This window comes from Prionailurus bengalensis, chromosome A2 (assembly GCF_016509475.1).
Source record: "Prionailurus bengalensis isolate Pbe53 chromosome A2, Fcat_Pben_1.1_paternal_pri, whole genome shotgun sequence".
NCBI lineage: Eukaryota > Metazoa > Chordata > Mammalia > Carnivora > Felidae > Prionailurus > Prionailurus bengalensis.
Genome location: NC_057348.1, coordinates 5,194,750 through 5,221,717, shown reverse-complemented (window position 1 = coordinate 5,221,717; position 26,968 = coordinate 5,194,750). Strand labels below are relative to the sequence as shown.

Here is a 26,968-nt window from a genome sequence, read left to right as displayed (position 1 = left end):
AAATCCACTTACCACCTATATTATTATTTACTCCATTAAAAAATCAACTCATTTTAAGATCTTTTCCCTCTCCCTTCTCCATCAAACAGCTCATAATAAGGAGTGAAGATTAATCACTGTGGAAAGCTGGGGGCTTTCTGAAGAAAATGCAGCTGGTATTTCACTCTCTCCAGAGAACCAGGTCTTTCTCTTTGAAATATTTTTTCATGCATTCATTCATTCATTTATTCATTCGTTCATTCAAATATTTATTGAGCATCTAGTGTGTGCCAGATAGTGTTTTAGGCATTATGATACAACAATGAAGAAAAGAGGCTGAGTTCTTGCCATCAGAGAGCTGATATCATAGCAGGAGATGAGCAACAAACTAATTAAGAAAATATTACATAGTGTGGATTCTGTGTGGAAATTTAAATAAGATGATGGAATAAAGGAGGGGTGACAAACTATGACCTGAGAGTCAAATCCAGCCTACTACTGGTTGTTGTACATAAAGTTTTATTAGCACACTATCATGCCCTTTTATTTACATATCATCTATCGCTGCTCTCCCACTACAACGTCAGGCTTGAGTAGTTATAACAGAGATCACCTTGCCTAAGCAAGGCCAGGGAAACAAAAGCAAAAATAAACTATTGGGATTTCACAAAATAAAAAATCTCTGCACAGTGAAGGAAACAATCAACAAAACTAAAAGGCAACCTACAGAGTGGGAGAAGATATTTGCAAATGACATATCAGATAAAGGGTTAGTATCCAAAATCTATAAAGAACTTATCAAACTCAACACCCAGAAAATAAAATTCAGTTAAAAAATGGGCAGAAAACACGAACAGACATTTTTGCAAAGAAGATATACAGATGACCAACAAACACATGAAAAGATGCTCCACATCACTCACCATCAGGGAAATACAAATCAAAACCACAATGAGATACCACCTCACACCTGTCAGAATGGCTAAAATGAACAACTCAGGCAACAGCAGATGTTGGTGAGGATGTGGAGAAAGAGGATCTCTTTTGCACTGCTGGTGGGAATGCAAATTGGTGTAGCCACTCTGGAAAACAGTATGGAGGTTCCTCCAAAAGTTCAAAGTAGAATTACCCTATAATCCAGCAATTGCACTATTAGGTATTTACCCACAGGATACAAAAATACTGATTTGAAGGGGTACATAATAGTTAAATCACAAAAAGAGCCCAAATACCCACTGACTGATGAATGGATAAAGAAGATGTGGTGTGTATGTATGTATGTATGTGTGTGTGTGTGTGTGTATATATATATATATATATATATATATATATATATATAATGGAATATTAGTTATAAGAATGAAGAATGGAATCTTGACATTTGGAAAGACGTGAATGGAGCTACAGTGTATTACGCTAAGAGAAATAAGTCAGCCAGAATAAGAAAAATACCGTATGATTTTGCTCATATGTGGAATTTAAGAAACAAAATAGATGAATACAGGGGAAAAAAGAAAAAAGAGGGGCAAACCATAAAACAGACTCAACTATGAAAAACAAACTGAGGGCTGATGGAGGAAGGTGGGCAGGGGGATGGGTTAAATGGGTGATGGGGATTAAGAAGGGAACTTGTGATAAGCACTGGGCATGTGTGTGATGAGTCACTGAATTCTACATCTGAAATTAATATTACACTATATGTTAACTAACTGGAATTTAAACAAAAACTTGAGAAAAAAAAATTTACTACCTGGTCCTTTCACAGAAAAAGTTTGCCAACTCGTAGTACAGAGGAAGACTGGGGGACGATTTAAAATAGGGTGATTATAAAGTACTTCTCAAGGGAAAGAGCATTCAAGGCAACAATCATCTGCCACCCGCAAGTGCTGTCTTTTCAGACCATCATATGGAAATCAAGCATACATCAGCCTGTCCCTTTTAAGGAAGCATGTCAAGGACACCTGTATGAACCTCAGTGTGTCATAAAGTACACACCCAAGTGTGTCCCTCAAATTGCCTGGTTAGTGATCACTATGTAGAGTCCCCCCTGCCTCAGAAACTTTAAGTCCCCACCTCCTGCCCCAGCCACCTGGAAATGAGACAACAGTGCCTAGAATTTGGAGGTCAGGAGAATCCAACTTGAACACAGTACCTCCTATGGTTCCTTTGAAAGCATCAGTACAGTTGATATCCATAGTGTTATTTCCAGCCTCCAGAAGAGTCTTCTCACTTGTGTCATTGCACCTCTTGGTTTCATAAACTGGAAACATTAAGAGAGTCCTGCTTTGTTCACTTCTCACACATATGAAATTTGTTGAAGAACTAACTCCCTTCTTTGAAAGGCACCCTATTGGTGATTTCCTTTTCTGTATGCAAGGTAGACCAGATGGCACTCCCTTCCACATCTCTGGCTGATAGGGATGAGATGGTCAAAATGACCTAAGCAGCACGCACTGGCCACAGCCACCCAGGGGAAGAGAGGAGATGGCCATGCTTCTTGAAGCTGGAACTAGGGTGAGCAAGCTCAGACTTTACATACAATATTTAAAGATCAGGGTGTTGTACGGAAACCAATTTGACAATAAAGTTCATATATTGAAAAAAAATATTTAAAGATCAAAAATTTTAAATCATCTTATACTGGAGTACCTGGTAATGGGGGGGGGTACTTACTTTTTTTAAGCAAGAGAAGCTAAACATTTAAAAGTTTTCCCAGAAAAGTCACTTTGGAGCAGGTCTGCATTTGGGAAAAATCCCTTGAATGAATTCTCCACGTCACATAAACACATAAACACAAAGTCTGACAAAAGATCACGCTCATAAAATTTTTTTGGTCATAAGGAAAATGCTCTGTTTCTTACCTATACCAAGCGTAGAACTCTCATACTTTCCTGGAAAAGCTAAAGTCTCAGTCCATACGATCAGTTCCATGTCTTGAAGTACTTGGGTCGCCACTTTTGCAATATGATTTTTGCTTCTATTGTTCATCAGAAGTTCCTTGCAAAGAAATAAAGCTAATTAGGTAGACTTGTACTAGAACTTAAGAAAGCAGGAATTTACTTGAGTGTGGTTGGGTGAGCCTAGAAGGCAAAGCTCTGTGCTTTCAACCTGGAGCTTGTCTTCTCATTTATCATGCACAGCCCTGTGAAGGGAGAATCATTCACTCCATTGTATTTATGGGAGCATAAGGGCCTAAAGGGTGAGGTGTCTGAAACTCATGAAGAGTACTTTACAGAGGAAGACAGGGATGGAAGTGATGATAGGGGTGGAATGAAACTCGAGATGTCTGGTGCTGGTCTTTGAACAACAGCTGAGGCACTAAAAGCCTTTCCCATGGTTTCTCAATTTCTATTAACATTTGGGACCAGATAATGTAGCATAACAGCATGCCTGGTCTCTACCCACTCAATGCCAGTAGCACCCTAGTTGTGACAATCAGAAATGTCCCCAGACGTTTTCTGATGTACCCTGGGAGAGAGGACAAAATCGTTCCTATGTGACAGCTGGTGTGTCCTAAATGGCAGAGGGAACCATGGTAGTTATTTAAATGAGAGAATAACATGGAAAGATTGGCCAGATGTCTCCCAGACCTAGGCTTCACCTCACTCACCTGAATGTCCCTTGAGATCTGTATCTCCTCACCAGTGGCCTCTGAAAAGAAAAGTAGCCATTGAGTGGGATGTGGGAGATAACATGCCTAGCTCACATCTCTCTTCCAAACACTCTCAAGTTGGGTCTTTCTCTGATGCTTCCCATCCTTGCCCAAGTCCCCTCTAAGAAGTCCCAAGTATCTTCTACAGTAGAATTTAAAAGAGAATTAGGGTGGGGCCTCCAGTTCAGTAATTCAGTCAATAGTATTTTTTGCACAGCTACTAAAAGCCAAGAACAGTATTGAACCTTATGGGTAGAAGTTGATAAGGAGACAAAGGAGTTTGAAGTCTGGTGGGAAAGTCACTAGGTTAATGATGAAAAAAAATGAGTAAGTCATCGCAAGGTACCAGCATGTTCTTAATAGGATGAGATATCTTGGGAGTGCACAGAGAAGCTCCAGCACATGTGGGGTGCAGAGAACGCTTCCTTCCTGAAGGAATGGGTATTAACTGGGTTAATATTATAGAAGCAATAATAGTACCGGCAGTTGTATACACAACATGGTATATAAAGTGCCTTAATACACACTATTTCGTGTAAAGAAACACAGAAGGTTCCAGAACAGGGTCATGTGACTTAATATTTATTGAGCCTTCCTAGGTACCTAGCACTACACTGAGTATTTTACACACCTTAATAATCAAAATGGGTAGGCGAGGTGTGTTAGTTTCCTAAGGCTGCTGTGATAAAGTACGACAAACTGGGTGGCTTAAAACAACAGAAATGTCGGGGCGCCTGGGTGGCGCAGTCGGTTAAGTGTCCGACTTCAGCCAGGTCACGATCTCGCAGTCCGTGAGTTCGAGCCCCGCGTCAGGCTCTGGGCTGATGGCTCAGAGCCTGGAGCTTGCTTCCGATTCTGTGTCTCCTTCTCTCTCTGCCCCTCCCCGGTTCATGCTGTCTCTCTCTGTCTTAAAAAAATAAATAAACGTTGAAAAAAAATTAAAAAAAAAATAAAACAACAGAAACGTGCTTTTTCATGGTTCTGGAGGCTAAAAGTCCAAAATCAAGGGTTATTGGCAGGGCCACACTCTCTCTGAAGGTTCTAAGGAGGGTCCTTCTTTGCTTCTAGCTTCTGGTGTTTGCAATCTTCTCTGTTCCTTGGCTCGTGGCAGCAGAACCCCAGCCTCTGTGTCTGTCTTTGCATGTCTGAGTGTATGTGTCTCTACATCCAATTTCCCTCTTTCTTTTTTTTTTAAAGTTTATCTGTTTTTGAGAGAGAGAGAAAATGTGTGAGTGGGGGAGGGACAGAGGGAGGAGGAGAGAGAGAATCCCAAGCAGTCTTTGTGCTGTCAGCATGGAGCCCAGTGCAGGGCTTGCTCTCATGAACCACAAAATCATGACAGGAGTCAAAATGAAGAGTCAGGTGCTTAACTGACTGAGCCGCCCAGGCACCCCCAAATTTCCCTCTTCTTATAAGGATAGCAGTCATATTGGATTAAGGGCCCACCCTCATCTGGTATGACCTCATTTTGATTTTATTAGATATGTAGAGACTTTCTTTCCAAATAAGATCATGTCTCTAGGTTCCAGATAGGCATAAATTTGAGAAATTCTGTTCCACCCACTACATGAGATAAGCAGGTGTCTGAAGGGACTCTCAGTGATCTCTGCCATTTGGATCCCTCCTCCCCTGATCAGACCCCTGCTAATGAATAGAACTCAGCAAAAGTGATAGGATGTCACTGCTGAGACTGGGTCATAAAAGACTTCAACTTCTCTTTCATTTGCACTCTCTTTCCAGCTATTCTTATGTGCTTGCTATAGCAAAGCAAGCCAGAGAGGCTGACAGCTTCTCACCAGCCACCAGAAAGGGACTGAGGCCTTTAACCCAGTAGCCTTTAAAAAACTGAATCCTGCCAGCAGCCACGTGAGTGAGCTTGAAAGCAGATTCGCCCCCAGATGAGCCTTCAGATGAGACTGCATCCCTGCCTAACACTTCGTAGCTGTGAGAAACCTTGGAACAGAGGACCCAAGGGAGTTATGTCCAGATTCCTGGCCTACATACACTGTAGAAAAATAGGTGTTCTTTTAAGCCATGACCACTGGGGTAATTTACTATGCAGCAACACATCACTCGTACAGTAGGTGTTATTGTTATTCCCATTTACAGGTGAGGCATATAGAAGTTAGGGCATTACGCAAAAGTCATCTGGTTAAGTGGTAGAGTCCGAAGTCCAATGTATTGAACTCAAAACAAGAATGAGCATATTCTGGTGAGCGAGAGCCAGGTTCTTGTGTCAGAGAAAGTTACAACAAAGGACAGAGGGAAGGCTAGAGCAAGCCCTGATGGATGGGAATTGGAGGTGTCCATGTGAACTTGCAGGGTTTAGTATGTAGACAGATAAATATAGAAATTGAATTTAAAGTAAGCAGAGGAGAGGGGCGTCTGTGTGGCTCAATCAGTTGAGCATCTGACTTTGACTCAGATCATGATCTCGCGGTTCAGGAGTTCGAGCCCTGCGTTGGGCTCTGTGCTGACACCTCTGAGCCTGGAGCCTGTTTCAGATTCTGTGTCTCCCTCTCTCTATACCCCTTCCCTGCTTGCTCTGTGTCTCTCTTGCTCTCAAAAACAATAAACATTAAAAAATTTAAAAAAATAAAGTAAAGCAGAGGAGAAACAAGTAGGGAAGTCCAGCAGAAAATCAGAGATGTCATTTTGGAAGCCCAGGAAAGAGACCCAGACAGGAGACTTACTCTTACAAGGCAGCTACACAGGGATGACGATTGGTGCTGGGGGCTTGGGTGGTGCCTTCTGGGAAAAGATTACCAGGGACAACAGGGGGGATGCAGGATGAGGGCCAGGACATATCTGTTCTCTTACCCTGGCCTGAAATGAATGGAGCTTTCAAAGTCTTCCCTCACCCCTCCTTTTTCACAGTGGAAAGAGTATTTGGAAATCCTTACCATAACACTCTTTATAATCTAATTTAAATAAGCCAGCCACAAAGTTGAAGACAGAATTTGGGATACAGCTGCAGTAGTAACTTCCAATTTCATTTCTGCAGTAGGATTTCTTCTTGCACTTTGCCAGACCAGTCTCACACTCATCGATATCTGCAAATCAAGAGGAAACATCACTTTTTTGTTCTCAAACTATACCATCCTCCCTTGTACATGGAGTCTCAACTACCCAGCATCGTTTATAAACAACACCTGTTCTTGGATAAGATGACTCAGTATCATAGAGGTGATAGTTCTTCTCAAGTTGATTTATAAATTAACTAGTGAAAAACATCTAGCCGGACTTTAAGGAGTAAGGCAGTGGATACAATCATGCAAGAATAGCCAGAAAAACTCTGCAGTGAGGATTTGCCCTACTAGATGCTAAAATACACTTTAAAGCCTCAATAAAACAAGTGCTGGTGCATGAACCAAGAAGTAGGCTAGTGGAATGGACAAAAGTCCAGCAACAGACACTAGTGCATATGGAGCTTTGATGATGGTGGTATGTCAAAACACTGAAGGAAGGATGAGTGGTTCTTTCAATGCTTGGATCACACAGTTTGCTATATCAACTTAAAACACACAGCAAGGAGCAAGGGGAAAGAGATAGGGCAGGTGCACATGCCTTTAAGAAATGGTACAAGTGAAGCATAAGGCTCACCTTTTGCTACCTAAGTCCTGGCACGTGCAATATTCAGACATCCTGCATCTATCTGACACACCTATCTGACGGACCAGAGTTGCGACTCAAGCAAAGGGACTCACAGACGGAAGGTGCCCTGAGCCAATCAATGACTCACACTTGCTCCCTCTGTGGGAAGGACTCAGGACAAGCACACTTAGCCAAAAGCTGCAACTTGCCTATTAGTCTATTATGGGTTTTATTGGTCTAGGGGTGTGTGTGTTGGGTAGAAGGTACATGGGCCAGAATGGTTATCACTAATGAGTAACTGAGTTAAGACCTCATAAATATTAAGTGCTTGTGCATATTTTGTTTATATTGTACATCTTGGGCATCAAATGCCTTTTATGTGCTATGAACATTTAGCACCTACATTCTTTGAGTATATTTATTATTTCATGAATACTGTTGTTCTCTCCATTCCATTCTATGTTTAACACACACGTTCTACCCACTAACTACTTACAGCTATTTTTTAAGTGTTTTTATTTATTTTTGAGAGAGAGAGCATGAGTGGGGAAGGGGCAGAGAGATGGAGACAGAGGATCCAAAGCTCACTCAGCACTGACAACAGAGAGCCTGACGTGGGGTTCGAACCCACGAACCATGAGATCATGACCTGAGCCAAAGTCAGATGTTCAACCAACTGACCCACCCAGGCACCCCACTACTTATACCTATTTTAACACATCTTATGCATTTCACATATCCCATTGGATTTTTTTCTGTCTTCTGCCGCAGAACCAGATAGTCTCAAACAGTCTAACAAGTGCACATTTTACCTTTGTACATTTCCCTTCTTTAAACGGGGTTCCCCTTCATCCTGGTTCTGGGTCTTATTAAAAAATAAGATAAAATGAGACCTGGGTCTCATACAATTCTTAAGAATAAACTCTACGTGGATCAGAGATTCAAATGTAAAAATGGAGCCATACAAGTACTAGAATTAAACAGAGGTGAATTCTTTGATCTCAGTGTAGGGGAAAACACTTTAACGAAGACTTAAGTGCCTTAGTAAACTTGCCTATATAATTTTTTTAAATTCGTTGCATGGCTAAATAAAATACATAAACAAAGTCTAAAGACAATTGACAAACACAGAGAAAATATTCTCCATGTATACTACTGACAAGGGACCCAGATCTCTAACCTATAAAGAAATAAAAAATTGGGAGAAAAAGAAACACTCAGTAAAAAATATAGGGGAAAGACGTGAACAGAAATTCAGAAAGAAGATACAAAAATGATCCTCTAACATAAAATGTTCAAGGTTGTTCATAATTAGGGGCACCTGGCTGGCTCTTGATCTCAGGGCTGTGAGTTCAAGCCCTACACTGAGCATAGAGATGACTTTAAAAATTGTTTCATAATTAGAGATGACCATGAAAAATCTACTGAGATACCATTTCTCACCTAGCATACTGGCAATGCATTCTGAAAACATGTTCTGTCGGCAAGATGGTGGGGAGACAGGTGCTTTCATGCAATGGTGATGGGAATGTCAATTGGTACAACTCTCCTGGAATTAAATTTGGGGTAGATAATCAAGGTACATATGGACTTACCTCTTAACTAAGCCACCTCACCTCCAGGACTCTACCCTGAAGACACATCTCCCACAAATATTGGAAAGAGCCTAAGTGTTCAACTAAAATGCCCTCACACACAGAAGTGGTTTACCCACACAGCTACGTAAAAGAGTGGGGAATATCTCTACATGAATTGGAGTAATTTCTAGGATATACTGTTAATCGAGAAAAAAAAGCAAAGTGCAAAAGGGCATCTCTGGTGTCCTACCAAACGTGTCAAAGTCATGGAAGATGAGAAAAGGCCAAATATCTGTCATAGATTGCTGTCTCAGGAGCATGGCAACTAAATAGGATCCTGAAATGGTTCTTGAAGCAGGAAAAAAGGACAATGAGAGAAAAATTGGTGAAACTGGTAAAAAAAAAAAAGTCTGTGGTTTATTTAACACGATTAGACCAGTATTAATTCCCTGGTTTTTATCATTGTAGAATGGTCATATTGTTAGCTAACCTTAGGGGAATTGGGCAAAGGGTAACACAGAATTCCCTGAGCTGTTTTAAAAAGCTTTAAAAATAGATACATCCAATGTTTTATGATTCCACTTATAGGAGGTCCCTAGTGGAGTCAAATTAATGGAGACAGAAAGTATGATCATGGGAGCCTGGGGAAGGAGAACGGGAAGTTAATGTTCAGTGGGGACAGAGTTTCAGTTTTGCAAGATGAAAAAAGTGCTGGAGATGGAGGGTAGGGATCGTTGCACAACATTGTGAATATACTTAATTTCAGTGAACTGTACACTTAAGAATAGTTATAGTGACTCTCACCTGTCAGAATGGCTAAAATTAACAACAAAGGAAACAACAGATGTTGGCAAGGATGCGGAAAGGGGAACACCCTTACACTGTTGGTGGGAACTCAAACTGGTGCAGCCACTCTGGAAAACACTGTGGAGGTTCCTCAAAAAGTTAAAAGTAGAATCACCCTATGAACCAGCAATTACACTACTATTTACCCAAAGGAAACAAAAGTGCTGATTCAAAGGGGCCCACGCATCCTGATATTTGTAACAGCATTATCTATAATAGCCAAGCTAGGGAAAGAGCCCAAATGTCCTCAGCTGATGGAGGGATAAAGAAGATGTGATATCTATATCTATATCATATCTATCTATATGATATATATATATAATTATGCTAAGTGAAAAAAGAGAAAGACAAATACCGTATGATTTCAGTCATATGTATAATTTAAGAAACAAAACAGGTGAACATAGGGGAAAAAAGGAGAGGCAAACCATAAAACACACTCTTAATGACAGAGAATAAATTGAGTGTTGGTGGAGGGAGGGGGGTTGGGGGATGGGCTAAATGGGTGATAGGGATTAAGGAGGGTACTTGTTGGGATGAGCCCTGGGTTTTGTATGTAAGTGATCAATCACTAAATCCTACACCTGAAACTGATATTATACTATATGCCAACTAACTGGAATTTACATACAAATTTGAAGTAAAGAAAAAAACATACCAAAACAAAAACAAAAACAAAAAATGTTTCACAAGTAAAAAAAAAATAGTTACCATGATAAATTTTGTTGTGTATATTTTACAATTAAAAAAATTAATTTAAATAAATAAATCCAGTATTGTCTGATTTCACTCACAGGAGGTCCCTAGAGGAGTCCCATCCACAGAGACAGAGAGTAGATGGTGGGAGCCAGGGGTGGGGGAGGGGGTGGGGAGTCTGTGTTTCATGGGAACGGAATCTCGGTTTGGGAAGATGAACAGGTTCTAGGGATGGACAGTGGGGATGGTTGCACAACAATATGCATGTATTTAATGCTTCTGAAAGATATACCCCAAAAGGTTAAAATGGTATATTTTACATTGCATATATTTTGCCACAATAAAATAGAGTAAATCCTAAGTAGTCTACCATGGTTTGCTTTGCCTTCTGAATTTATACAACTCCACCAAGCCGTTATCCATCTCTACCGGTCAGATATTCAGGAGTGGTTTTTGTCTTTGGTGTACTCAAATAGACCTTTAGAATTTGTGGAAATGAGAAAGGCTTATTTAGGCTGGAGCAGAAGGGAGTAGTGAAAAGGGAAACTGAAATACTAAGCTGGGGCCAGATCGTGGAAGATATTGTCAAGATGGTAAGTTATTCATTTGTTCTCTTGGACTACACATTTTTATTGGGTCTCTGTTATGTGACATTATTCTCTGTCCTCAGCATACAGCAATGAACAAAACAGACACAGTCCCCACCCCTGTGGATTCTCAGACAAACAAACAAAAACCAGTGCTTGAAACGTCAACGGTCCTGGGAACTCTACCTTCCTCTAAAGAAAAACATGAAGCCAGCCTCAGAGAGAGTGAGGGGGACACAAAGGGTAGGGACTTCTCTAGGGGCACTGAGACAGCCCCGACATTTCCATCCTGTAGCACGACTTCATCTTTACGTCACTGGCACACCCATAGAACACATGCCCCTGCCTCGTCCAGGGATTCCAGGATGATGTGGATTCCATCATTACCTTCACACTTCTCATGGGGCTCAATGTACTTCCTCCCAGACACGGACTGAAATCCATCTTTACAAGCACAGTGGGTACTGTTGGAGCAGCTGGCATTTTCAGGGCACTTGGGACAGAGACCTGCAGAGAACAAAGGATCATTCCATTCATGTACTCATTCATTCAAGAAATATTCCTTAAGCCCTTACGATGTCTCAGATGCTGTGGTCAGCAGAATAGCGCTGTTAGCCTCCACTGCCCACCCCTCCTACTGCTGCTGAACACAGATGCTTGCAGTGTCTGCCCCACACACATCCAGCCTCAGCCACCAGCACCACTTATGCTCAACAGAACTTCCCACTGTCAGCACCTGAGTTTCTCTACCTGAGGGCTTTCTCTGGCCACCAGAGTCCTCTGTGCTCACAAGGCAGGTTAGCAATGGAGCAGATCCCTCAATCAATGACTGACATGAGTCAGGGTGTTTAAAAAAAGGGGGGGGGGGGTGCCTGGGTGGCTTAGTCTGTTGAGCATCCAATTTTGGCTCAGGTCATGATCTCACAGTTCGTGAGTTCAAGCCCCGCATCAGGCTTCATGCTGATGGCACAGAGCCTGCTTGGGATTCTCTCTCTCTCTCTCTCTCCCTCCCTCTCTGCCCCTCCCCTGCTCATGCTCTCTCTCTCTCTCAAAAATAATAATTATAAAATTTATAGAATTACCATATGATACAGCAATTCTGTTTTTAGGTATATATCCCAAAGAACTGAAAGAAGGGGTTTGAAGAGATATTTGCACACTTGTGTTCATAGCTGCATTATTCACAGTAGCCAAAAGGTGGAAACACCCCACGAGTCCACTGACAGATGAATAAACACCATGTGGCCCATCCGTACAATGGAATGTTATTCAGCTTTAAGAAAGAAGGAAATTCCAACACCTGCTACAACAACTTGAGTGAGCTCTGAAGACATTACGGTGGGTAAATAAAGCAGTCATCAAAGGATGACTACTGTTTGATGCTACATACACGAGGTCCCTAGAGGAGTCGAATTCCTAAAGACAGAAAGCACATGGTGGATCCTGGGGCTGGTGGGAAGGCAAAAGGGGAATTGTTCAATGGGGAAGAGTTTCAGAAGAGGAAAAATGTTCTCGAGGTGGTTGGTGGGGATGGTTACACAACAGTGTAAATGTGTTTGATGTCACTGAGCTGCACACTTTAAAATGATCATGATGGTGAATTTTATGTTATGTATATTGTACCACAAGTTTAAGAAGATAACAGCTTCCCTGCTCATCAAGGGTAATAACGCTGGGGTGCACACTCCTTAGTACATCCCAGCTCCCATTGTTACATGTAACCTGCTTGACAATGGACCCTTATGGCTCCAATTTCCCACTCCCACCTGGTACTTCCTAGAATCACCTGATGAGGGAACATATGGCAAGCTGACAGGCCGCAACCACCGCCTCCCCACCAGGTGCAATATATGTGTGATATTCCTCTGGCTCTCCTGGCTGCCCAAGAACAAAGGGAAGGGGAAAAACACAGGGTTAACTAATAGAGACCATAGTCCTGCAGGACCTAAGTCTCCATCACCCCTCCATAGTGATGTGGGAAACAAAGGCAGAAGGAAATGGCAGATACAACTCAATTTCCTTATAATCTGCAGCCCATTGACAAATACTTGAGGAGGCGGGCAGAGTAAAATGTTTCTACAGGAACTCCTTACTGTCTTAATGCTAATGCTTTGCTAGAGGGAAAAACAACCCTAGCCTGACAATAGCTAGGCCTCCAGTATCCTGGGAGTCTTCTTAGGAAATATGAAACTCTCACTAGAAACTTCCCCTGGATTAGACCTCCTACAACCCCATCGTATATAACCAGTTTCTCCTCATGGTCCCGGGGCAGCTCTTCCTGCCCAGGGGTCCTGTCCCCATGCTTCAATAAAATCACCTTTTTGCAACAAAGATGTCTTCAAGAATTCTTTCTTGGTCGTAGGCTCCAGACCCCATGAACTATCACCCCCCAAACTCATCAACCTCCCAGATAAATGACTTGTTCTCAGGTCCTTTTCTCAGGGTGTGCTTCTGGAGGGACGCAACCCAGGACATGGGGAAAAGCAAAAGTATCTCCTGCCATGACTTGGACACAGGCTCTGGGAAAGAAAGGGCACAGTCCACCATCCACCAGCTGTGCGACCTTGAGCCAGCTACTTCTCCAGAGGGCCACTGGTCAAGTGAGGATACGGTCAGGACCTTCTCTGTAGGAATGTCAGGATTGCATGGGATCAGTGTGCAATTTGTTTAGCATTGAGCCTGGTGCAAAGCAAGAGTTACATAAATGGCAATGATGATGATGCAAAGCGGGGGGGGGGGGGGGAGCAGTCCTTGGGAGCTGCAGGCAATAGGAAGAAGGCGGCAGGGATTTATGTGGTCTCCCTTGAAAAGGGCTCCTTCCCCCTCCTTGAGGCAGGTCGCAGACCCTAATTTCCGTTCCCTGGAATTTGGCAATGAGTAAGCTCACCTTCAGAATTTTTGACATGTGATCCTGACAGAGCCAGCAGGACAGTGAGCCCTGGAACAGAGAGAGGGGGATAGTTCAGCTTGGCTGAAGCCCAATGGGGATAGGGCCGGGCATACCCTGCTGACTTCATTGCAGATTCTTCCAGGCAGATTACAAAGGTGAGGGTCAGGGAGGGCATCATATACTAGTGAAGCGGGCCAGGGCCATCTGATTGCAGCTGTAAGAGGGTCTACACCCAGTTTCAATGTGCGAAAGTTTGTGTGGGGGGTGGGGGGTGTTTCCCACACCAGCAATCAGTGCTCTGACACCAGCTAGGTGTCCTACAATTCAGCTCAACTTCTGCACCATCTACCCAGAGACAGCATCAGATCCCACAGGTTAAGGGCTTGCTCCCACAAGCCTGTCCGCCCCCCCCTTCAGAAGCCATAGAAAGCCTAAGTTGTCACCTCCCTCTCCTGCTGCATTAATGCGCTGGAGCAGCTCAGAGAAACATTGCAGTTACTAGATTGCTGACCTGTTAGGAAAAGGTATCACGCAGGAACACTGGATGGAGGAGGGATGGGGCAAGATACAGGGGAAGGACGCAGAGCCTCCTTGCCCTCTCCGGGAGGCCACTCTCCGCAGACCAGCTTCACCAGCCCCAGCAGCCTCTCGGGTCTTAGGGAGACTTCCTCACACAGGCAAGATTGATTAGACCCTTGACCCTCGGCTGGCTACCCGCCCTCCAGCTCTTCGCCCCTCCCCGAAAATCAGGGGGTGGGGCTGAAAGGGGCTAGCCTGCTGATTACGTGATTGGCTCCCCGGCCCCGGTCCCGCCCAACCCTCCCCGGCCCCGCCCCTCCCCCCGCCCCTGCCCCGCCCCCAGCCCTAGCCCCGCCCTGCCGTGAGTTACCCAAATCACCTTATTACCATAACAGAAGACACGTTTTTCATCACGTTCCTCAGGGAAATTCCCAAATTGGGACAAAGCCCAAAGACGTATATCTCATTATAAATCACAATATCATTAGCTGTGCGTCCCGATTTCTGAAAAGTCAGCGGCTCATAAAGCTTTTCTCCAAGCGTAGCACCGAAAGGCCAACTGCCAAACTTCTTTCCACATGCAACAGTGCACCTAGACCTGTCTAGACCTCTCGCCCCACACTGTCCGAGGGAGATATAATGTGAGCCACGTGGGTCCTTTTAAATTTGCTAGTAGCTGCGTTTTTAAAGGCTGAGAAAAACAGGTGAAATTAATTTTATTATTGTGTTTGACCCAATAGAGTCAAGATGTGATCATTTCAACCCGCAATCCAGATGTGACAAATTATTCATAAAGTGTTTTGCATTCTTTCCTGCGTGTAAGATAGTCTTTGAGACCAAGGATGCATTTCGCATGTGGGGCCAGTCTCCACTCAGGCTGGCCTGTTCTCTAGTGCTCAAGACCAACGCGTGCCTGGTGGCTATGGCAGAACATAGCCCAGGTCTAACTCCTAGTAACCAGTGCTTTCTCTGGAGTAAGGGGATCTGAATAGCACAGACCATAAGAAGCCTCAAAGTCCAAGACTGTGGGAAATTTGGAATGGATGAGCATGTTTGGGGCATGGTCCATTTTGAGGATGACTTAAAAATATCTCCCACATTTTTAGATGAAGCTTTATATGAAAGTTGGGGTGGCTCAGTCAGTTAAGCAACCGACTTCAGGCTCAGGTCATGATCTCGTGGCTTGTGGGTTCGAGCCCTGCATCGGGCTCTGTGCTGACAGCTCAGAGCCTGGAGCCTGCTTCAGACTGTGTCTCCCTCTCTCTCTGGCCCTCCCTTACTCATGCTCTGTCTCTTTCTCTCTCTCAAAAATAAATAAACGTTAAAAAAAATTTTTTTTAAGTTGGGGATGAATTTAGAAATGCAGAAAGCTTTCCACATGTTTCCTAATATCACTCCCTCAAGGTACATATAGGTGGCAAATAACCAGGCACTTGAAAAATGTTTTTTCTTGGATTTTTTTCTCTTTCCTCACAAGCAGGCTGTGTTGGGATCCTTTGCTAAAATCTGGAGGCGTTGGCTTTCACAGCTAACACCAGCCCCCAGGTGGTTTAAGTATGACAAGTAAGATGGAAGTAATTTGAATTTGTACCACACGGAAGGGGGAAGAGTAAGAAATCTGCCCGTGGCCCGTTTGGATGATCACAGAATGAGACAGATCCCTTGGACAAGATAAGGCTTTTTCTGCCTCCTCTGTAATATTTACTATGCTTCATATTATGGGTACTGACAAAAACATGACCTTTAAGGATTCATGATAACAGGCTGAATCATATGACATGGCCATTTCTGTAAAAAAAAAAAAAAAAAAGCCCAAATACCAGCCATATCCTTGTGAATGCTTTCTTCACAAAAAAGAAATATTACTTGGTCCCTATGGGGCAGGGGTCAGCAGACTATGGCCCACAGGTCAAATTCAGACCACTGCTTGTTTTTGCATGGCCTGTGAGCTAGGAATGGTTTTTTACAGTTCTTACATGGTCAATATAAATCAAGTTTTATTGGAACACAGCCATGCCCATCAGTTGGAGGAAGGCTTGGGGGTACTCTTATATGGCAGTGCAGAGTTGAGGAGTTCAGAGGGAGACCACATGGCCCACAAAGCTGAGAACAGTAATTATCTGGCCCTTGATAGAAAAAGTTTGCCCACTCCTGACATATACTGGGCATCACATGCTTGCTAATAAGATCGTCTAACAAGCCTGGTTTAACCCATACCTTGCAGATTCAAAATCCCAGAGCAGAAGGGTAGGTATAGGCCCAGGTCATTGTACTAAACTACAGTGGTCCAACCCTGGACCCTCTTGGTGGTTGATCACTATAGCAGACCCTTGAAGTGTCCCCCTATAGTCTTCCCCTGAAAAGGCTCCTATCCATACAGATAACTTTGTCTTTCAGTAGGAGAGCATTTTCTGCAGCCTGTGGGGGACAAGCCCGAAATGTTCAGAAGTTATGCTGGAGTGGCTATCTAGCTGTGAGAGATGAGGACCAAGGGTGTATAGCCCAGTCTCCTTGCCCTGCTAAGGCACGTTAGGTATTCCCTCTTGGGGGCTCCCCAGCAGTGTTGAATGGCAGTTACCCACAGAGGTAACTCACTGTTCACACATCCTTCATCTGCTCTTGTCTCTGTCCCATCTGGCATCCTCCACTCCCTCCTGTGTGCCTCCTGGGATCCCTTCCCAAGTGAATTACTTACATCCAAGTCTTTCTTAGTTATGCTTGGGGAGAGCAACTAAGAGACTCAGTGTGAGAGTTTCTAATAGGACTGGCTCACACAGTCATTTCTGCACAAAGTGCCAAATTTGGGGGAGCAACCCAAACTGGGATATCAGGGTCATGGGGAGAAGAGAGAATTCTTTGTTGCACTCACCTGAGAGCAGGGGCAGACACCTGCTTCCCATAGCACTGAGATATCAGAAGCAACAATTGAGAAGCACTCTCAAACAGGACGTGCCAAGGGTTCCTGGAATGAATAAACCCCATGAAAGTCAATTTCGGATGGTCACAGACTTCAGGGGCCAGGTGGCCAATGCTTCTCAAAACATTTTGATTTCTGCCTTTTTTTTTCTTTTTTGAAATTTTAATTAGTTAACATATACTTCAATATTGGTTTCAGGAGTAGAACTCAGCGATTCATCACTTACATACAACACCCAGTGCTCATCCCAACAAGTGCCCTCCTTAATCCCCATCACCTATCTAGCCCATCCCCCACCTACCTCCTTCCATCAACCCTCAGTTTGTTCTCTATTGGTAAGAGTCAATTATGGTTTGTTTCCCTCTCTCCTCTTCCCCACCTCCCCTTCCCATATGTTCATCTGTTTTGTTTCTTAAATTCCACATATAACTGAAATCCTATGGTATTTGTCTTTCTCTGATTGACTTATTTCACTTAGCATAATACATTCTAGCTCCGTGTGTGTTGCTGCAAATGGCAAGCTTTCATTCTTTTTGATGTATATATTTACACTATATCTTCTTTATCCATTCATCAGTCAATGGGCCTTGGGCTCTTTCCATCATTGGGCTATTGTTGACGGTGCTGCCATAAACATCAGGGTGCATGTTCCCCTTCAAATCTGTACTTGGTGTCCTTTGGGTAAATACCTCGTAGTGCAATTACTGGGCTGTGGTAGTGGTTATGGTGATGATGGTGGTGGTGATGACAATGGTAGTGATGGAGGTCTCCCATGTCTCTTTCCTGACACCAATTATAACCACGACTTTGTGTGTTAAGGATTGATCCATTATCAAGAGGCGTTGAGAATTCACAGGGTCCTGTGAACCTCCCCCAGGAACAAAGTAGTGGCCTCAGAAGGCCCCTTTCAGAAAAAACTCTTAGTCCCGATGGCCTGAACAGGCTAGTCACACATTATGTGCTGGCATCTAGCATGCAAGTCAAATTTTGCAGCACATACTTCTGTTAGCCTTTTATTCTCACGTCCCAAAAACATTTATGGAACTTCTGTGGTGGGCTAAGTCCCTTACTAAGTGTTTTGACACTATTGTTTCATTGAAAGCTCACAACCACCTTGTGATGTAGATCATATAATATCTTCCCACTCTTCCAGTGATGAAATTGAGGCTTGAAGAGAGTCTGTCACCTGCTCCAGGTGGCACTGCTAGCACAATGCAAAGCTAAGACTTGGAAAAGTCAGGCTGAGTCCAAAACCCACATATAAAGTGCAATGAGATACTAAGCCTCAGCGTTTCCTAGGTGCAAAACATGTAATATAAATAAGCAAGGCCATTTTGGGGAAGCAAGGAGGAGTGTGGAGAACTGAAGATTCTGGGCTCTATCTAAAGACATTCAATTCTACTTTTTCCCTAATTGCAGAACCAGTGGGCCACCAGCTTTTAATATCTGCAATGGACAAATCATATAATTGCAAGTCAAATTCTGTACCTGGGAATCTTGGAGGACTTATACTTGTAATCTCCTGGATGCTTTCCCTTCTCTCAACATCCATTTCCTTTATTTGATTCATGGCTCTCTTCCCTTCCAAAAACCTACTTCCAAAATATACTGTGGAAACTCTTTGTGTGAAGAAATTATGTCTACGGGCACCTAGCAGGTTCAGTTAGTAGAGCATGTGACTCTTGATGTCAGGGTTATGAGTTCAAGCCCCATGTTGGGCATAGAGCTTACTTTTTAAAAAACTAAAAAAAAAATCATGTCTAGATGAGGATAATTCTTTTCTGAGGCCTCTTTTGAAACTGGTTTAACTAACGTGAGCATTTTATGTGAAAGAGGTGATCATGTTTTTCAGAACCACTGAAACCTTTAGCAATGCTGATTTGGTCTTTTGGGTCTTCTTTTAAATGTGTATTTATTTTTGAGAGAAAGAAAACATGAGCCAGGGAGGGACAGAGCGAGAGGGGGAAGAGAGGATTCAAAGCAGGCTCTGCATTCACAGCAGTAAGCGCAATGTGGAGCTCGAACTCATAAACCATGAGATTATGACCTGCGCTGAAGTCAGATGCTCAAACAACTGAGCCATGCAGGGGCCCCTCTTTTGGGTTTTTTAAGATCACTTTACTGAGGTATGATTGGCATGTGAACAGCTGTACATGTTTAATGTGTGCAACTCAATGAGTTTGGGCTTAAGTATATATCCATGAAACCATTACCACCATCAAGGCCATAAAGATATCCATCACCTCCCAGAGTTTCCTCCTGCCCCTTTGCGGTTATTTGTGTGTGTTTATGTGTATGCACACATACATGTGTGATACAAACACTTAACATAAGATCTATCCCCTCAGCATATTGTAAGTATATAATACAGTGTTGTTAGCTATGGGCGCCATGTTGCATAGTATATCTCCAGAACTTATCATCTTGTGTAACTGAAATTTTGTACCCATTGACCATCACTTCTCATTTACCCCATCCCCTAACCCCTGGCAACCACCATTCTACCCTCTGCTTCTATGGATTTGAGTATTGTAACTCTGACATATAACGGAGATCATACAGTATTTGTCTTTCTGTGGCTGGCTTTTTTTTTTTTTTACGTACCTAGAATGCTAACTCGGTGAGATTTTTGACCATGACCCACTATAAGAAATACATTTTCATTAGAGAGAGAGAGAGAGAGAGGGCAAACTGAACCAAGTTTCACAAATTAACATGCTACATTTGATATTTTATAATTATAGTCCCTTGCATTCCTTTTAAAATGCTGGTTATAATACCCACTAAGTTGGTTTCATGACTCTGTCCCCCTCCAGTGGGTCACAAACAGCTGGAAAAACACTGACCTGTACAGTGAGTCACTTTGGCCATGAACGAAATAGACAATCCTTTGACAGTGAGCCTTGCATTTAATTGTGCTGATGTGTTTATCGTGGAGGTGAGGCGTGGGGAGTGACAAAGCTTGTTAATTCACTATGTGACCTCAGTAAACATATTCGTCTTGCTAGGTCTTGTTTTCTTCATTTTCAGTAACAAATTGGTTATATGCTACGTCTGCTTCAGGCTCATTTCTTGAAACTTTATTACAGACATACCTCAGAGATATTGCAGAGTGGGTTCCAGACCCCCTCAATATAGTGAGTCAAATAAATGTTTTGGTTTCCCAGTGCATATAAAAATATGTGTACATTATACTGTAACCTGTTACATAATGCAATAGCATTATATCCATATAAAATGTACATCCGTTACAGAAACATCGCTTTATTGCTGAAAAATGCTAACCACCATCTGAGCTTTCAAGAGTCATATTAGTGGTCACAAATCACCAAACAAACATAATAATAATGAAAAATTTTAAACACTGCTGGAATTACCAAAGTGTGATACAGAGACACAAAGTGAGCAAATGCTGTCCAACAAATAGTGCCAATAGATTGCTTGATACAAACCTACAAGTTGTAAAAAAAAAAACAATGCTGTATTTGCAAAGTGCAATTAAGCAAAGTGCAGTAAAATAAGGTATGCCTGGATTTTAATTCACCTGAAGCCCCTTAATATATAATTCATCATCTGTCGAGAGCACCAAGGCATTTCAGTATGTTCTGCATTACCACATGTTGCACGACCAGAAGCTAGAAAACGATCCCTACAATAGCAGCTTTCAATAAACAAAGCAACAGGACATAGAATGAGGTCCCCTTGAACATTTCTCCAGTACCAGACATTTTCCTAGACCCAACATCAACTGTGAAACATTTTCTATTTTCTATGGAAAGACACTAATCTGTTCTTACCCACAAGATGAAAAGTTCTTGCTTCTTACCCTGGCAGCTTATCAGAGCTAATGAAGAAGGAAGTACATCGCTTCTTATCTGGAACTCCAATTTCTCAAGGAGTCTCGTGGGTGGATGAGAAGGCTGGGGGTGTTGGTTGGGCAGCTTGCATAATGCAGGTTCCCTTAGTTCTCTTTTCATTTGGGTAATTTAAATAGTGCGTTACGTTAGGGTGGGTCATATTGAAGTGTCTCAGAAAATGAGTTTGGAAATGATGATGGTGTTCCGTGTGGAAAATCAGGTAATGGAGAGTGGCATCAACTTCCATTCACACCAAGAAAATGGATCCAACTTTGGAGAGGCTTCTTTAATTTGGTGAACTTCTTAGCAAGAGAGAGAAGGCCAGGCTGTGGGAGAGTGTATCCCACTGTGCCAGTGTATCTATGTACCATCCAGTTCCTTATTATGGTGTCAATTCTCAGTTTACCATCTTGGGAAAATGACATACCCATATTCTTGGACTTTGAGATAGGGTCACTCTACCCGATTATACTCATCTACTAGGCTGATGAAAGTCTTGATTGGTCCCACTAACATGGTGTCCTGAAATTTTCTTCTAGTTCATATTAGAAGAATCTTTCTAAGAGCCAGCACAGGTACAGCAAAAAACAAAAACAAAAACCCTAGTTTAACAAGTCCAAATACACACAAGGAGTAAATCCTTATCTAGTGATTTACTCCTTATCTTGATTTTGTTGCATTTATCAAGTATCTACCTTATTATCCCTGACATTTATTTTGTAAATTAATTAGAGTCAATGCAGTAAAATATTCAAATAATCACTTAGATATGGTCCACAGGCAGTTAGCCCCTCCATGCAAGACTCAAAATATTTGCACCATGTGATGCTGAGAATGTTTCTTTTGAATGACAAATGAAAGAGAGCTTAGGTTTATCACTGTCAGCTGAGCTAACATGAAAAGTATCTGAACGTTAACCTGAAATGCCTGACCCCAAGAGAAGTCCCTGAAATTCTGAGCATTTTAAGTGCTTGCAGCCTGATTCTGCATATGACAGACTATTTGCACAAACATATGCAAGAATACTCCATCTTTGTGCATGGTCCTCCTATGCTGACTCTAGACTTGACCATGTGGCTGGCTTTAGCCACTGGAACAACAGCCAACAGGATGGAAACAGAGATTTGAAAAGTTCTTGCCTAGTGGGGCTTGCCCTCTGTTGCTGCACTTGATTCCCAAAATCTTCATGTGAAGGAGCCCAAGCTAGTCTACTAGAGGATGAGAGGCCATGAGGAAGAGAGTGAAGGCTCATTAGTTAGCAATCCACCACTCTGGTTGTCAATGTGCCAGTGACAGAAGTGGGAGTAGGGCTATGCTAGATCATCCAGCAGCCAGCTGACCCATCAACTGACCACAAATGCATGAAAGAGCTCATCAGAGACCAGTCAGGCTAGACTAGACCAGAAGAAATGTCTAACCAACCTACAAAATCATGAACAAAACAATATGGTTGTTATTTGAAGCAAATTAAATTTGGGGGTGGTTTGTTACACAGCCAAGGCTAACTGATACACTTCACAAAGTGGACTGAAAGAAGTTTTTACACACGTTGTCAGGCATGGTACTGTGTGACTTCACCTTCTAACCACAATTGATGGGACCATTCAGCACCAACAACCTATGAGGTAGCCCAAGCAGAGAAATCTACCTTAGAGTATTTCTCCATTTTGGATGCTGACTGGCCAATACATTCAGCTTCTCTCTTGGAGAGTTTGAATGTGAAGCCCCAGAGAGGGATACAGACAAACGGTAGAGTGGCCCATGAGGTGATGAACAAGCTGGGAAACAACAAAAGCAGAAGCCATCAGACACAAGAATCCATCGATGAACTTCTTTAATCCCTATTTAGGATATCTCAGATTTCCTTGATGGAACAGTAGGTTGTCACCACAACAGAATCCCAGTCTGTTCCACAATCCAATCCAAAGAAGGAAATACCCGGTCTAGGGAAGAGTTTGGCAGGGTATGGCTGCTTCTCAAACTTTAACAAGCTCATAACAATTCATTCTGGGTGATTGTGAAAGAATCTGTTCTCTATCCTTCTTCACCCTGCTCTGTGCCCTGAGAGGTTGTCCTGCAGGGACTGAATTACTAGGCTTCTCTTGTGCTCTGTCTCCAACCCAGTTTGACCAATGGTAGCAGTGGAAGGAGAGAATAAGGCTGGAAGAGAGAGAGATAGGAATCTTTATTTTCAAGCTCCTCCTCTCCTGCAGAGATTGCTCATTAGGGCAATGATTAGATTCTTCTGTCACAGGGTGAGGCATTTTCCAGATTCTCCATCCCCTTGCCCATTTAAGCCAAGGACTGAGAAGACTTCCCTCCTATTGCTAGCAACTTCTCCCCCCAATCCTTTGTTGGTTTCCTTTAGCTCTGCTGTGACATTGTGATTTGTGATAAGAAATATATATTTGGGCTTCCTCCTGTTTCTGGCACAGAGCTCCTAAAACCCTTGGAATTTCCTGAGCAGTAAAAGCAATGGGAACATCTTTTGTTATATTCGTAGACACTGAAATGGGTGTCTTGTTATTCATGCAAGAACCTTGTCACGACAACTGGGTTTAAGCTAATGAGGTGACTTTTGAAAAGCACCTAAGGATGGGGGCTGGTTGCCAGGGGGAACCCACCAAAATAGAGGGTTGGAATTTTCAGTCCCATCCCCCAACCTATTGGGAGGAGAGAGGGGCTGGAGATTGCATTCAACCACCAGCCCGCAACAATTTGATCGAGCATGCTTGTGTAATGAAGCCCTTATAAAAACCCAAAAGGATGGGGTACAGGGAGCTTCCAAGTTGGTGAACACGTGGGGATTTGGGGAGCTTGGTGGTGCACCTGCAGAGGGTGGGGAAACACTGTATCCCTTCCCCACACCTCACCCTGTGCGTCTCTTCCGTCCAGATGCTCCTGAGTTATATCCTTTCTTTAAAAAATTTTTTTAATGTTTATTTTTGATAGAAATTAACAGTGTGAGCAAGGCAAGGGAGGGGCAGAGCGAGGGAGACACAGAATCTGGAGCAGGCTCCAGGCTCTGAGATGTCAGTACAGAGCCTGATGCAGGGGAGGGTGGGGGGGCTTGAACTCATGGACCATGAGACTATGACCTGAGCAGAAGTCGGATGCTTAACCAACTGAGCCACCCAGGGGCCCCCATATCCTCTCATAATGAGCTGGTGATCTAGCAAATACAATGGCTCTACTCATTGTAACCAGAAGCCAAGTGTTTCTTATTAACTGTCTTGCAAGGGGAAGCCACATTTCAAGAGAAGAAGGAAACATCATCCTTTACCAACATGTAGACCTGAAGCACAAAACATTAATGCCACTTCCCCTTTTGCTGCCGTTTAACCACTGCTAGTTTTTTAAAGTCTTTGTTTATTTTTTTTAATTTTTTTTTAAATTTAAGCAGTTTTTAAAAGTTTATTTATTTTTGAGGAGAGAGAGAGAGCAAGCAGGGGAGGGGCAGAGAGAGAGGGAGAGAGAGAGAACCTCAGCAGGCTCCACACTGTCAGCACAGAGCCTGATGTGGGGCTCAAACCCACTAACCCGTGATATCATGACCTGAGCAGAAATCAAGAGTTGGACCCTTAACTGGCTGAGCCACCCAGGCACCCTGGTTTTTTTTTTTTTCAATTTAAAGTTTAATTAGCTAACATACAGTGCAATATTGGTTTTAGGAGTAGAATTCAGTAATTCATCACTTATATATACCAACCAGTGCTGTTTAATTTTTTTTTTTTTTAAGTATGCTCCATGCCCCAGGTGGGGCTTGAACTCATGACCCTGAGATTAAGAGTCACATGTTCTTCTGACTGAGCTAGCCAGGCACCCCTTTGTGCCTGTCATTTTATTTAATTTTATTTTTAATTTTTTTAACGTTTGTTTATTTTTGAGACAGAGAGACAGAGCGTGAATGGGGGAGGGTCAGAGAGAGGGAGACACAGAATCTGAAGCAGGCTCCAGGCTCTGAGCTGTCAGCACAGAGCCCGACGCGGGGCTTGAACTCACGGACCGTGAGATCATGACCTGAGCCGAAGTCGGACGCCCAACGGACCAAGCCACCCAGGCGCCCCTGTGCCTGTCATTTTAAAACAGTTGTTTCTCTGCAAACTTCCCATACTTTGAAATGGCGGTAGTCCATAGGAGCGTTGACTGGAAATACAAAACAGGTGAGGCCCTCCACCCTGCAGGAACAGGACGCAAGAACCAAGCAGAGCCCAGTGTTTGTGCCGCATCAGAACAGCAGCCTGGACCTAACGATGAAACAGTCCTGGTCAGCACCTGGTTCCCTGGAAAGCAACCGAACCTTGCCCTTGGAATATGCAGTTGACCTTGGAAACAACATAGCTTTGAACTGCGTGGGTCCATTTACACGCAGATTTTTTTTCTAGATATAAATACAGTACAATACTGTAAATGTATTTTCCTGATGATTTTCTTAATGTTTTCTTTTCTCTAGCTTACTTTATGGTAGGAATGTGGTCTATAATGTATATACCATACAGAATATGTGGTAATCGATTATTTATGTTATCAGGAAGGCTTCCAGTCAACAATAGGCTGTTAATAGTCATGATTTTGAGGAGTCAGAAGATATACACAGATTTTCGACTGCATGGGAGTCGGTGCCCCTAAACCCTGTGTCGAAAGTACTGTTACTTTTGTTTCAAACAAACCTGTCGTGCCAAATGTGCTTGCCACCAGAGATGGTTTAACGTGGCCCTGCAGGGTGGCAGTGACACATTTTGACTGTCGTAAAAGCCCTTGAACTATACGCTTTAAAAAAACAGTTGAAATGTGAATTTCATGTTATGTGATTTTAATCTCAATAAAAAATGAAGAAAAGAAGAAATTACTGGTCCCATTCAAGTTTAAACAGGGAACCTGGTTGAACGTGTTTGGCTTCTGGCAAAATCATATTCCTACCCATGGATTTGTTGGGCCTCATTTTCCATAAAATCCAGACAACACTGGCCTTTTGTCGTATCTTTATGGTGATCATGTGGTGATCACAGTGTGTGGGGAAAGCAGGATGTGCAAACAACGATGAATATTAATTCCCTAAATTTCATAACTGAAATTTATGTGCAAATAAAATCACATAAATCACAAATAAGTTTCATAACTGAATTATTTTATGTGCAAATAAAATCACAGGATAGGCTTCGGAGGCTTCAGAATTACACATGTAAAGCTTTTGAGAAAATTTAAGCACGGACATGGAGGAAGAAATTGTGATTGATGAGACTTAGTGTACCGGCTCATGGAGCTCTGTTCTTCATTCAAGGGACAGACAGCCCATGGTGACCTGCAGGAAAAGAGCTAAGAGAACAAATACTCTGACCTCACTCTCCTCCCTTTTCCTGATATCTGTTGGTGTTTCCCATTGGCTAAAACCAACAGGAAGCCAGTAGCCAAGGAAGTTTATCATCATTCTCCAAAGGCGTCAGCATTCTAGGCAGACTACTGGATGCATTTGGAGGGATCAACAGAAGACATCCAGCCCACTCAGAAAAATAAAAACTAAAATATTTGATGCATTGAAAAGATGTCTGCAGTGTGACAAGAGAAAAAATAAAGATTTCAAATATTTCACTTTCTCATTTGTTGAATCTCTCCCTGCCATCAGGATGTAAATTCCATGAAAGGAAAGGCAATGTACGTCTTGCTTAGTATCATAGCCCCAGTCTCTAGAGAGTGGAGACTTAATAAATATTTGTAAGATGAATAAATGACATTGCACAAATTCTTTAACATCTCCAAGACTCCTGAGTTTTCTTATCTATGACTTCTTGGGTGTTTGGGCTGGACGAGACGTAGAATTTAGATGCTTTTGGCAAACAATTGGGATATACCATAA

General features: G+C 42.8%; 1 protein-coding gene across 1 annotated transcript in view; it reads right to left on the bottom strand.

Annotated features, from left to right (window-relative positions):
* Nucleotides 1-17,302, bottom strand: part of LOC122486805 (adhesion G protein-coupled receptor E4-like) — an 89,128-nt gene extending 71,826 nt beyond the window's left edge. The window contains 7 exon segments of the mRNA XM_043586399.1: nt 2,132-2,239; nt 2,841-2,976; nt 3,590-3,630; nt 6,535-6,684; nt 11,319-11,438; nt 13,819-13,869; nt 17,210-17,302. Of these exon segments, the coding sequence (XP_043442334.1) occupies nt 2,132-2,239; nt 2,841-2,976; nt 3,590-3,630; nt 6,535-6,684; nt 11,319-11,438; nt 13,819-13,869; nt 17,210-17,240 (637 nt within the window). The 5' untranslated portion in view covers nt 17,241-17,302.
* Between the last annotated feature and the right edge of the window lie 9,666 nt (nt 17,303-26,968).